This window comes from Hyaena hyaena, unplaced genomic scaffold (genome assembly GCF_003009895.1).
Source record: "Hyaena hyaena isolate Hyena2069 unplaced genomic scaffold, ASM300989v1 scaffold_194, whole genome shotgun sequence".
NCBI classification, from domain to species: domain Eukaryota; kingdom Metazoa; phylum Chordata; class Mammalia; order Carnivora; family Hyaenidae; genus Hyaena; species Hyaena hyaena.
In genome coordinates, this window is record NW_024080826.1 from 972,080 (window position 1) to 984,475 (window position 12,396).

The 12,396-nt window shown below is 54.7% G+C and overlaps 1 protein-coding gene across 4 annotated transcripts in view; it reads right to left on the bottom strand.

Moving 5' to 3' along the window:
• Window positions 1-1,689: 1,689 nt before the first annotated feature.
• The window catches only part of SYK (spleen associated tyrosine kinase), a 115,917-nt gene continuing 105,210 nt past the window's right edge, over window positions 1,690-12,396 (bottom strand). For 3 of the 4 annotated variants that reach the window (XM_039241479.1, XM_039241481.1, XM_039241478.1), the window contains 3 exons: window positions 7,897-8,037; window positions 7,144-7,256; window positions 3,616-3,705 (listed from right to left, as the gene is read on the bottom strand). In XM_039241479.1, the coding sequence (XP_039097410.1) occupies window positions 3,633-3,705; window positions 7,144-7,256; window positions 7,897-8,037 (327 nt within the window). In that variant the 3' untranslated portion in view covers window positions 3,616-3,632. Of the gene's footprint in view, window positions 3,706-7,143; window positions 7,257-7,896; window positions 8,038-12,396 lie in introns of all 4 variants that reach the window. The other variant, XM_039241480.1, reaches the window with a different exon arrangement.

The following is a 12,396-nucleotide window of genomic DNA, read 5'->3' on the forward strand; positions in this document are numbered from 1 at the left end:
ATAATGCCTAGCTAAAAAAATAGCTCCCGGAACCTTCCCGGCTGAGTGGCATGTGGGCAGAGAGCGCAGGCCAGCCAGGTGACAGTGCCCCCTGCCAGGGGGCAGTGACCGGCGCCCCCAGCCAGTGAGACGGACTTGAGACAAGCACAGACGTGTGGACCCAGAGCAGGGTGTGCCGGGCGTCCGGGCGGATCTTACTGGACTGGGGCGGTGGCAGCTCTGGACAAGCGTGCTTTTTCCCTCTGGGCTAGTTTTGCAAAGCTCCAAAGTAATAAGAGCTCTGTGTAACGAAGCACCACGTTATGCTCTGGGCTGGGCCTCCACGTGATCCAGATCTTCTTTACTTGGAAGGAGTGATTATGTGTGTTCTGGGCTGTGCATGTGTGTGTGTGAGAGAGAGACAGACAGACAGACAGAGACAACGTGGGGTGTAAAGAAGCAACATTTCAGATCAGCTACGAACGCGGATGACCGAGGTCGGGGTGCCCCGTACAGATGCCCCTGGTGTGCGGTCTCCCTGCGTGGGTGAGGGACGCCAGCACCATCTTGCTGACAGACACTGAGCACAGTAGTGGCTCTGTGGTCAAGGGAGTCGAGAGAGTGCTGAGCTGGTAGGAACGTGTGAAAAGGTCTTGTTGCAAAGTCCTCAAAGCCTGAGCGGGCTGACGGGCACCGGGACCCCGACGCGGGGAGGGCGGGCCGTGCTGTCTAAGCGCTTCCGCTGGGGAGAGTGCCGGCTGCGCGCACAGACTCACAGGTGCAGGAGCCCCGTGGGGACCGCCAGCATGTGCCGAGGCAGGACGGCTGCCCCTCGCTGGCCTCGAAGGGTCACGTGGAGCACGGTGCAGGATGTGTGCGCACGCGCGCACGTGGCGCTGTAGGCGTATACGCGGTGTCTGTGCGTGTGCACACGGCAGCGTCTGTGTACGTGGCGCGCATGTGTGGTGTGTGCACACGGCAGTGTAGGCGTGTACATGGTGTGCATGTGTGGTGTGTGCGTGTGAGCACATGAGCAGTGTGTAGGGGTGTACGTGATATGCACGTGTGTGTGGTGTGTACATGTACCTGTGAGCAGTGTGTAGGCGTGTATGTGGTGTGCATGTGTGGTGTGTGCAGGCGTGTATGTGGTGTGCATGTGTGGTGTGTGCGTGTGTGCACGTGAGCAGTGTGTAGGCGTGTACGTGGTGTGCATGTGTGTGTGATGTGTACATGTGAGCAGTGTGTAGGGGTGTACGTGATATGCACGTGTGCGTGGTGTGTACATGTACCTGTGAGCGGTGTGTAAGCATGGCGGGGGAGTATGCGAGTGTGCAACTGCTTTACAACAGGCGGGGATGGGGCTCCCGCGTGCTCCGTAAGCGACTTCACAGAGAAGGGGGAGCCCCAGGCCCCAGCGCTGCTTTGGCGCCTGCCGGGGCTTCTAGGGTCACACCCCCCTTTCCTGAGCGTCAGGCCCTCGCCGTGTGGGACCCCACGAACACAGGTCACGGCCGGCCCTGGCCCCCTTGACAGGCCTCTGCGCCCCAGAAACTCAGGGACCCGTCCGAGGCCTCTGCGTGCATCCCTCCCTCCAGGACTCAGCTGGGGGCTTCACGTTTAAACAAAAAAACCCATAATCGCTGTTTAACACGGTTTATTTGAGAGTGCAACCTACCGCATTCCAAGAACATCCATGAAAAGAATCACAAAACTAATTTAAAACTTTTATTTAAAAAACCTACAGTTAACAAAGTCCAGTGACAGAAAGCAGTTCTGGGACGGAGGACGGGAACCCACTGAGCGGCTGCGCGTGCTCTGCGGGACAGGGCCCGGCGGTCCCCTGCGCGCGTGCAGTCCAGGCGGGGCGGCGGCCACAGGGCAGGGGCGATGTACCGTCGCCCCAAGGCTGGCGACAGCCCGTGCGGGGACACGCTCGGAGGAGAAGCAAGTCATCGTCTTCAGCACAGAAAGGGCTACGTTTCTGTTCGGGAGCCCTCATCCCGCTGGCGGGAGCGCAGTGTCCGTGGCGCCAGCACACAGCTGGTTCTGGCCAGAGCGGGCTGCGTGCCCTCTGTCCCTGACGCGCTTCTGCCACCAGGTAAAGGCACTGGGCGTGAGGACCGGCCATCGGCAGGGCGGCGTGCGTGTGAAAACCAGGCCCAGGCCTCCCACGTGCGGGCCCGCGGCCCCGCTGAGACGCGTGCTGGCGTCAGAAGGGTACTCGCCGCTCAGCGACAGCCTCTTGCCCGGATGTCACCCAGCCTTATCCGACCCTTGCAGTTACCACACAAACTCTACGCACGGCCGAGCACAGAGATTCCACTCATCTTTTTAATTTCGGGGACTCTGTGGCCACTGTTTCCGAGTATCTGCCCAGCACACAGGGACCCTTTTTAACAAAATGATCAAACCGCCAAGTAGCGTGATTCCAAAAAAGCGTGATGGGTTCTGGGAGCTTCTTACCACCGTTCCATGGGTGACTCGTGTCTCCTCCCGGCAGAGCAGGGGTGCTGACGGCTGCCTCTCGCCACGCTAGGCTCCCCTCTTACGAGGAGAGACGACTCTCCCGTCCACAGGCTGGACACACCTTTAAAACGTCTCAGGAATAACCGCAGGCGGCCCGAGGCCGTGGGTCTCGGCTGCCCCGAGGATGCTGGGTAATTCTAACCTTACTGGTGTCTGTGGGCCAATGGCTCGTGTGTTCCCTAAGACGAGGGGCCGAGCAAACAATTCCTGCCTCGCACCGTCAGCCCGAAGTCACACCAGGCATGCCTGTGGGGAGGGTCAGGGCCAGTGGCTTTGTTAGGAATTAATCCATCCTTAGGAGACTCATGTTTAGGTGGCCTCGGCCACCAGCCTTCCCCCTACTGTGTGGGGAATTCGGGCCACACCGCTCTCTAGGGGAGGGGAGCCTGGACCGCACCCAGGACACGGTGACCCGCCGCAGGCTGCCCTCTGTCCTCGCTCAGGCCTGAGGTGACAGACGCCACCGCCTCCACGGGTGTTACTCGTACCCTGTACGCACAGCCTTGGGAGGGGGTGTGGGGGAAAGGAAGCCAAGCCAGGTCCCGCCAGGAGCCCTGTTTTTCACGCGGACGTGAGTCTTCTGTGTCAGAACACATGGAGACACTCTTTGTCCCCCTTTCCTGGCTACTTGCTTAGAGTTGTTTTTAAGCCTCAGAGCACTTTCATCGCCAGGGCAGCTTTTCAGCGGCTGGGCTCCCTCCGGCTTTCGGCCCGTCGGAGCCAGTGTCTCGAGGCAGCCGGCCCCCTCGACGCCCCTTCCCTCCCGGCCGACGGCAAGGCCGGCCCCGGCCGCGGAGCAGGGCACACGGGCGCGTGCAGGCTGCGAGATGCTCAGGCGCGGAAACACACCCGAACGTAACCTGCCACGAAAACACGCCCTGCAGACAAGACACACAGAGGAGTCCATCCACGGACCCCCGATCCTGTCTGTCTGTCTGCCCAGGCTCTTCCGGGAGGGGCTGCTCTGTGGCGGGTGCAGGGGACAGGCTCTGGGGACAACAGTCACGGGCACGCTCCACGCGAGGCCGGCTCTCCTGGCAGCAGACATGGGTGGACGCTCTCGAGATCCACGCACTGGGCTGGCTTTGCCACGTCTGCTCCCAAGGCGGCCACGGGGCGGGGGGCCGTTAGTTGACCACGTCGTAGTAATAATTGCGTAGACGCAGCTCCACCGCTGCAAACCCGGGCCTGCTCTCCACCCTGGAAAGGGAAGATGTGCATTACTGTCCGTCCACGCGCCGTGACCAAAGCTCCTCCGGCAGGTGGCATGGCGGTGGCTGCGCCCCCTGGTGGCTCCTCCAGAGCCTACACGTCCCTGCTTCCTGCACCCCGGGGACCAGAAGCCCCTGGTGGCATATAATCAGGCCCACCTGACCTGCAGGACCCGACCTGTGTTCGACAGGATCCCCAGGTGGCTTGTGTCCACCCTAAAGTTGGAGACATCCTGCACCGGGAGCCGAGACCTTCCGCCCCCAGTTCAGAGACTTGGGATCCACCCAAACGGGACGTGCCTAAAAATACTTAGTGGGTCAATGAGAGGAAGACGTATATCAAGTTGGACTCATCATCTTGCTAAAAATACATGGACACAATTTAAACTCTCCCCCCACCCCCGTCAGAGGGCTCTGGGCTTTCCGGAAATGCGCTATGATATGGGTTCCTATTAAAGTCAAAGCCAAAGACGCGGGCCTTGACGGTTACAAATGTCGACACAGCGAGGTGAACTTCTCTGTCGCTGTTGAGGGTGGGTAACGATCTCCGTAAATGATGGGCAAGAGTTTCTAACCATTTGTAACCCCTGAACAAACCTGTAGACTCCTCTGCTTTCTCTAATATGACAGGATTGACCGGAAGCAAGTATTTCTTGAAACTCTTGAGAATCTATCGCGGTGTGGAAGTGATTTTGCTTCTATTGCAAGATTTTTGGCGATAAGGCCAGCGGGTAAGTTTGCCCAGTAAGGGAAACAGAGCTTGAGGTTAAACTGGGTGAAGCGTCCGTGTTGCAACTGTCATTTGTGTGCTCTCGGGAGGGGCTCTCAGGGAACAGGGTGCTCAGAGGAGGGATGCTTGGGGAGGCGGCTCTCAGAGGGAATGGACTTGGCCCTGAGCAGAGCCGGGAGCCAAGCACAAGGATGGTCCAGGCAGTGCCGCCCTGTTGCTCATGTTTGCTGATCCTTAAGCAGCACTTGGCGCTCCATCTAGATCGTTCCCTGCCTCAGAAACCCTAAACTTCCCAGACTTTTCGCCATTAGGCCGATGCCCCGTTTTTCGGGGTGAAGAGCCCCAACTTCTCCCGATTCACGAGGGCGTCCTAAGTGCAGGACCTGCCTGGAGTCTGTAAAACCCGCCCGCTGAAGCCCCAGCCCCGCCCCCCGTGTCTCCTCCCCGGCTTCCACAGCGCACCCCGGCCCCAGCGTGGCCTCTGCAGGTACTGCTCTGAGCGCCCTGGCCCCTCTGCAAAGCGGGAGGGCTGGGGGGGGGGGGGCTGTCTGCCTATTCAGGCCTGTCCCCCACCCCGGAAAGTCACTCCAGGACATGGCGTGGAGCCCGTGGGGGTGGGGCCCGGTGAGCAGACTCCAGCTGCCGCGGGCAGGAGGCTCCCTGGGACCCCGGGCAGTGCCCAGAACGGTGCTTTTCCGCCCAGTGGTGCGGCATCCAGCTGCTGACATCCAGACCGAGTCTCAGCATCGGCCCCCCGCCCCCCCCATTCAGGCCACTGCTAGAAACCCTCCAACCTGCAGAAATACAGCCTTGTTGGAAAGCCAACCAAAGACGATGAGGAGTCGTCCTAAGTTCGGCTGAGCGTGGTCACCTCCCGTCACCCGGCCCATACTGGAACCCGACACGGTCCCGCCAGAGAGCACGCGGGATCGGAGTGACGGGAAAGGCTCCCCGCGTGTCGGCCTCACTCACCCCCCCCACAACCTCCAGGTGAGCCCGACGCTGGCGATGGCGCCCCCCACGGAACAGTGCTCCGCTGTCGCGGCTCCGGTGAGTATGCAGACGGCCGTTCCCCTGCGCGTCCTCCCTCCGCGGACCGTGCTGGCGGTGACGGCGCGGGGGGGGCCGTGTCCAGGGGGACAGAGCGTCACCTGCCCCTGATGCCCGAGTCCCGGGAGCCGAGCGCCCTGCCCTCCATGCTCACCCCGCTGGGCAGCTGCCTCCCCCCTGCCCACCCCTCCGGTCCTCACCGGGACAGAATAACCAAGTCCGCATGAGCAGTAAATGCCCCAGCGCTGACTTTAACTGTCACCCCGATTGCTGATCTTAATTTGATTGAGGCTTTTACATTTGTCTCATGATGATTTAAAAGGGATTCTTCCCCGAGGAAGTGAAAGCTTCCGCAGGAAGGCCCGGGCAGGGGGTGGGGGTGGGGGGGCATCCGGTAAATGTTCCTTTCTAGTAAGTGTCCTCCCGGGGCTGGGCCTGGCCCGAGGCCTCGGACTGCGGCTGGGGGTCCCCGGACCCAGCGCCCCTGGGAAGGAGAGGTCGCTAAGGCCAGAGGCTGGGACTTGCGCGTGGAGGAAAGCCACGGTGAGCTTGTTTCCAACCTGGGGGTCAGCGTCCAGGAGTCCTCACGGCCTGTGGGGTCTGCGCCACCCAGCAGGGTGCACCCCACCTGCCTGCCAGGAGCCAGGACAAGCCCACGCTGTCCCGGGGGGCTTCCCCCCACGCCAGAGGCCCTTTCCCTGCACACGCGCACACGCGCTCTCTCCCGCTGGGGCTGACCCTGCATCGCTTGTAGGAAGCGACGGCACTGTGCTTCCACCCCCCACGTGGTGGGCACTGCTCCCCGGGCGGTCGGGGAGCCCCAGGTGGATGTGAAAGCACCTGGGATAGCCCTCCGCCCCCAGGCGCCCCTGCCACGTCAGCCTGCGTACCTGCGGGCGGACCTGAGCCTGAGCCGGTGAGGCCGTGGCGAGTGTGTGAGCCCCTCTGGGCCACAGCCCCGCGTCATCCCTGGGCCACAGGGCTCCCAGGCGCACGCCGGGGCCACAGGCACAGGGTCCACGGCTCGAGGTTTCCCCACGACGCCCTCGCAGGCTGCCCGTCCGGGCAAGGTCCAGGGCCACTTCCCTGATGGTCAGGTGTGAGGCACTTCTCTTCCTGCTGAGCTGCCTACAGCGTCACCTGCCGTCCCCCAGGCAGGACTCAGGACACACCAGGCAGACTCAAAGGCCACTTTGCAAAGTCTGAGTCGCTTCTGGGAAAGGGCTCCCTCAGCCAATCGGCCTGCGACCTGGGCAACACCCCTGGTCCAGCCTCACTATGAAAGGGGGTCAGGAGTCAGGCCAGTACGACATTCCCCCTACTGAGCCCCCTGCCGTCCACTGTGGCCCGAAGTCATACACGGCACCAGCCCAGACCCCCAGTGACAGCCTTCCACGGTGGCTACCCTCACCCCCAGCTGTCAGTATCTACATTTACATGCTGACCCCCTGGATTACAGTAATTGCCTGAACTTACTCTTTAGAATGGTGGATACGAGTACATGGTCCAGGAAGCAGGCCCCCCACCCCGCTCTGTTCAGAAGGGAGCACGTCCCTGGCTCATGGAAAGGAGAGGAGCGCATCCTTCCAGTGCCTCCCCGTCTGCCCCAGGACATTTGCACAGACCGTGGATCATGCGGGTACTCACTCATACGTCCAGCACAGCTTCATCAGCTCGTACATCTCCCTTGGACACCCTGCGGGGCACCCCATTCTCTCTCCTTTCTCCAGCATGGCCGACACCTCACTTCCCTTCATGCCCTGAAACACGCAGGTAAGGGGAAACGTGCTCCTGAGCCGTAGGGTCCGGCACAACGGAACAGCAGGTGAGTCCCACCCCCGCTCCCGAAAGACAAGTACACGCTGCACAACTTGACTTAGACAAAGTACAAAGGCAGGAGCGCCTGACCCAGGGCCTGGAAGTCAGATGGGGTGGTCCCCAGGGACAGCTTGTAGGTGCAAGAGGGACCGGGAGGGGGGGGTCTGTTCTGTGTCATTGTCTGGGCGCCATTTCCCAGGCACACCCCATCTGTGAAAATTCATCACGCTGTATGCCAGCACGTGGGCCCTTCTTGAGGTGTATCCATTCTGACTGAAACATAATCTAAAATATTTAACTGGACTGCAAACGTAATGGTGGAAAGAGCCGTCGTTTCTACTTCAACTCTAGTTAATGTCGCTTTGGGTCTGCGTTGTGCATGAAAAAGCACACACTGTTCAGTTAACGTCAAACGTGGCTTTTTCAACTCAGAACAAACTGAAGTCCTGTTAACGGCTCACTGTCTAGAAGATCGTGAAGGACTCAGAAAGGAGCCCAGACTCTCTGATTTTCAGAATGGGCCCCATAACAGCAGCATGTGGCTTATCTGTTGTGAAGGCTCAATGGGGCCGCAGGGCTCACCCGATATGGCTTCTGCCCGTAGGAGAAGGCCTCCCACATCAGCACCCCGAAGCTCCAGACGTCGCTCTTGCTGGAGAACTTGTAGTAGTTGATGCACTCCGGGGCGTACCACTTCACCGGCCACTTCCCGTGGGTCTGGGCCTGCAGGCAAGGCAGACACGGCACCCCGTTAACCCCAGGATCGTGGGCTCCCGTGTTCATGGTGGGAGCCACCCCAGGCACCCTGCGGCCGCCACAGGACCGGATAAACAACATGTTGATATTCATATGGCAGACAGTCACTGGGCCTTGGAAGGGAGGGGAATTCTCGAACATGTTACAACATGGATGGACCCTGAGGACATTTTTCTCAGTAAAATAAGCCGGTCAAGTCACTAAAGTGCAAATATTGCGTGAAAGCAGCCCCCCGAGGCGCCCAGAGGGCTCCGAGGCACAGAGACAGAGAGTGGAGTAACGGTGGCCAGGACCCAGTGAGGACAGAGTGTCAGTCTGGGAAGATGAAAATTATGGAGAGTCACAAACACAGCGAATGTGCTTAACATTACACTTAAAAAAAGGTTAAAATGGCAAAATTTAGGTTATGCGTATTAACCACCATTAAGAAAAACAGGAATGGGGTGCCTGGGTGGCTCAGTTCTTTGAGCGTCCGACTTCAGTTCAGGTCATGACTGGGGGTTCAAGCCCTGTGTCCGGCTCTGTGCTGACAGCTCAGAGCCTGGAGCCTGCTTCGGATTCTGTGTCTCCCTCTCTCTCTCTCTAAAATAAACATAAAAAATAAAAAAGCAAAGCAGTAGTAAAGAGATCAAAACCGTCCCCAGCGAAAGCCTTTCCTCTGGGGCTTGGAGTCTGGTGCACGTAAGTCCTGCTGCGTCCTGTGGGCAGAACCATCACAGGCCCCTTGTGGGGAGGGAAGTGGTGGGTCAGGAGTGGGGAACCCGGGACATCGACCTGAGAGCACGGATCCCATGGCCCGTCTCTAAATGACACACTGATTACACTTCCGTCTCAATCATGCTATGCATTATTTTTAGATTCTCATTTGAAAAGTTGTGAACAATATATTCACGTATGTTATTTTGGTTTTAATTTGAATTGTGAGGTGCTACAAAGATATCCCTTTGACAAATCCTAAATACATCAACAAGGTAAGTCTCTCTCTGCCAACTCCAAATCCTCATCTATGGAGATGGCCACGTTTGGTCGTTTCTCCTGAATCTTTCCAGAAAAGTCTATGTACTAGTACAGAGAGAGAATACATACATTTTTGGAAGTAGAAAAGCTAGGAGCATATGTTTTGCACATTCCGTTTTGGTTCTTCTTAAGCACGTGTTGTGGATATAGTCCCACGTCAGCACGTGCTAATAGTTGCTTTTAGAAGAGTTCATTGCGTGCCTCCTATAAATCACTACGACTGATTTAACCAGGCTCCTGCTCAGAGACCACGGGGGGGTTTCCTGATTTTTGCCATCGCGTGCCGTTCTGGAACGCGCATTGCTGACAGCGTGTATCTGTGCCGCGTGCAGGGCAGAGAGCTGCGGGATCAAAGGGCTTTTGTGTTCAGTGCAGGGTCACGCGGTCACACATGGATTTGCTCCCGTTAGCATCTTCTCTCTGTAACATTGTGCAGCTCTTGGTTTGGTTCCCTTTCACCCCGTCGTCTTAAAGAAATGGTCCGAGTCCCCATCTTGTCCGCAGTGCGCTTCTAACATGTACGATCTGATGACTGAGGTGTGCAGTGTTGCAAGACGTTTTCCAGAGTAAGGTTAGTTGGCACATCCTTCACCTGACAAAATTACCACTGTTGTTGTCATGGAGACAGCACGGAAGATCTACTCTCTCAGCAGCTTCCACGTGGACAGCACGGTCGTGTAGCCTGCAGGCGCCAGGCCAAACACAGACCCCCAGGATTGATTCCTCTTATGTTCTGTGACCAACCTCTTCTCACCTCCTCTACCCCTCAGTCCCTGACAACCAAAATCTGTTTCTGTGAGTTTGGCTTTTAAATTCTACATGTAAGTGAGAGCACACAGTGTTTCTCTTTCTCTGTTTGGCTTATCACTAGCATAATGTCCTCGAGGTCCATCCGTGTTGTTGCAAGTGGAAGATTCCATTCTTTTCTTTATGGTTGATATATCCCATGTGGTTGTCTGAATTTTAAAACACGTACACACAGACACCCCATGTCACATCATCTTTATCCATTCATCCACTGCTTGGTATTTAGGTTGTTTCTAGATCTTGGCAATCGTACGTAATGACTGCAGTAACCATGAAAGGGTAGATATCTCTATTAGATGGTGATTTCATTTCCTTCAGATAAATACACAGAAGTGAGACTGGTGGATCACATGATAGTCCTAGTCTTAATTTTTTTAAGGGGACCCCTGCTGTTTTCCATACCAGCTGCACCAATTTACATTCCTACCAACAGCACAAGAAGGTTCCCTTTTCTCCACATCTTCACCAACACCTATTATTTCTTGTCGTTCAGATACTAGCCATTCTGACAGGTGTAAGGTGGTATCTCAGTGCCGTTCTGACTTGTATTTCCCTGATGATTTGTGATCCTTCATACATACCTGTTGGCCGTTTGTATGTCTTCTTTGGTTATAGAAATACAGAAAAAGAATAGAAAATGTCTATTCGTGTCCTTTGTGTATTTTAAGATACGATTTTTATTTTTTGCTATTGATTGTATGAATTCCTTATATATTTTAGATATTTACCTCTTTCCACAGAGCTGATCTGCAAATACTTTCTCTCTTTCCATAGGTTGGCTTTTCACACTGTTGTTTCTTTTGTTGTACAACCACTTTTTAGTTTGACATAATCCCATCTGTTGATTTCTGCTTTTGTCTCTTGGACTTTTGGTGCAGTATCCAAAAAATTCATTGCCAAGACCAATGTCAAGGAGCGTTTTTCATGTTTTCTTCTAGGACTTTCGTGGTTTCAGGTCTTATGTTTGAGTCTTTCATCCATTTTGAGTTAATTTGTCTTGTTCCTGCTCTTAGAGGGAAAGCTCTCAACCTTTCTCCACTGAGTCTGATGTTAGCTGTGTGCTTGTGATATGGGGCCTTTACTCTGTTGAGGCACATTCCTTCCATACCCCCTTTTTGAAAGTATTTATCATGAAAGGACACTGAATTTTGTCAAATGCTTTTCCTGCCTCTATTGAGATGACAGAATGATTTTTAGCCTTCATTCTATTACTGCAGTAAGTGTATCACATTTATTGTTTTGCAGATGTTGAACCATCCTTGCATCCAAAGATAAATCCCACTTGATCATGGCGTACGATTCTTTCAACGGGTGGTTGAACTCAATATGTGAGTATTTTACAGATAATTTTTGCATGTGTGTTCATGAGGGACTTTGGCCTACAGTTTTCTTTTGTGGCACCATCCTTATCTGGCCTTGGGATCAGGGTAATGGTGGGCTTGTAAAATGAGTTTCAGAGTGTCTCCTCCTCTTCCATTTTTTGGAGAATTTGAGAATGACTGGTATTAATAATTCTCTTCTAAATGTTTGGTAGAATTCACCTGTGAATTCTGTGGGGTACATTTGGCCCAAGGTATAGTTCAAGTCCAATGTTTCCTTGTTGATTTTCTGTCTGGATGACCTATCCGTAGTTAAAAGTGGGGTATTAACATCCCCTACTATTATTGTACTGTTGTCTATTTGTCCCTCCAGGTCCGTTCGTATTTGTTAATTCAGGTTATATTCAGATAGTTCTCCAGTGTTGCACGCACACATATTTAAAATTGTTATATCCTCTTACAGAATCGACTCCGTCATTATCCCACGATGACCTTCTTTGTTTCTTGGTATGCCGTTTGGCTGCAAGAGTGTTCTGTCTGACAGAGCTGCTGGGTTTCCATTTTCATAGAGTATCTTTTTCCATCCCTTCACCTTGGGTTTACGTGTGTCCTTAAAGCTGAAGGGAGTCTCTTATCGGCAGCAAGCAGTTGTGTCTTGGGTTTTTAAAATTTATTCTGACAATTTATATTTTTGATTGGAGAATTTAATCCATTTACCATTAAAATAATTATTGATAGGTTACAACCTTACGAATGCCATCTTACTGGTTTCCAGCTGTTTTGTGGTCCTTTTCTTCCTCTCTTGTTGTCTTCCTCTGTGTTGGGGGGGTTCCCAGCGCCATGTGCTTAGACCCTCCTGTCTGAGGTGCACACAACCGCAGGTCTGTGTGATTATGCTGAGGTTTACACAAAGCATCTTAGAAATGTCACAGTCTGTTTTAAGGTGATGACAACTTCACTTTGTGTGCAAAGATTCTGTCCTTCCATTCCTTCCCACCATATTTTATATTTTTGACGTCATAATTTATATGTTTAATACTGCGTATCCATTAACAAATGATTGTAGCTATAGCTTTTTTGGACAGAGAGTGACAGAGAGAGACAGTGTGTGAGTGAGGGAAGGGCAGAGGGAGAGGGTGAGAGAGAGAGAGAGGGAGGGAAGGGCAGAGGGAGAGGGTGAGAG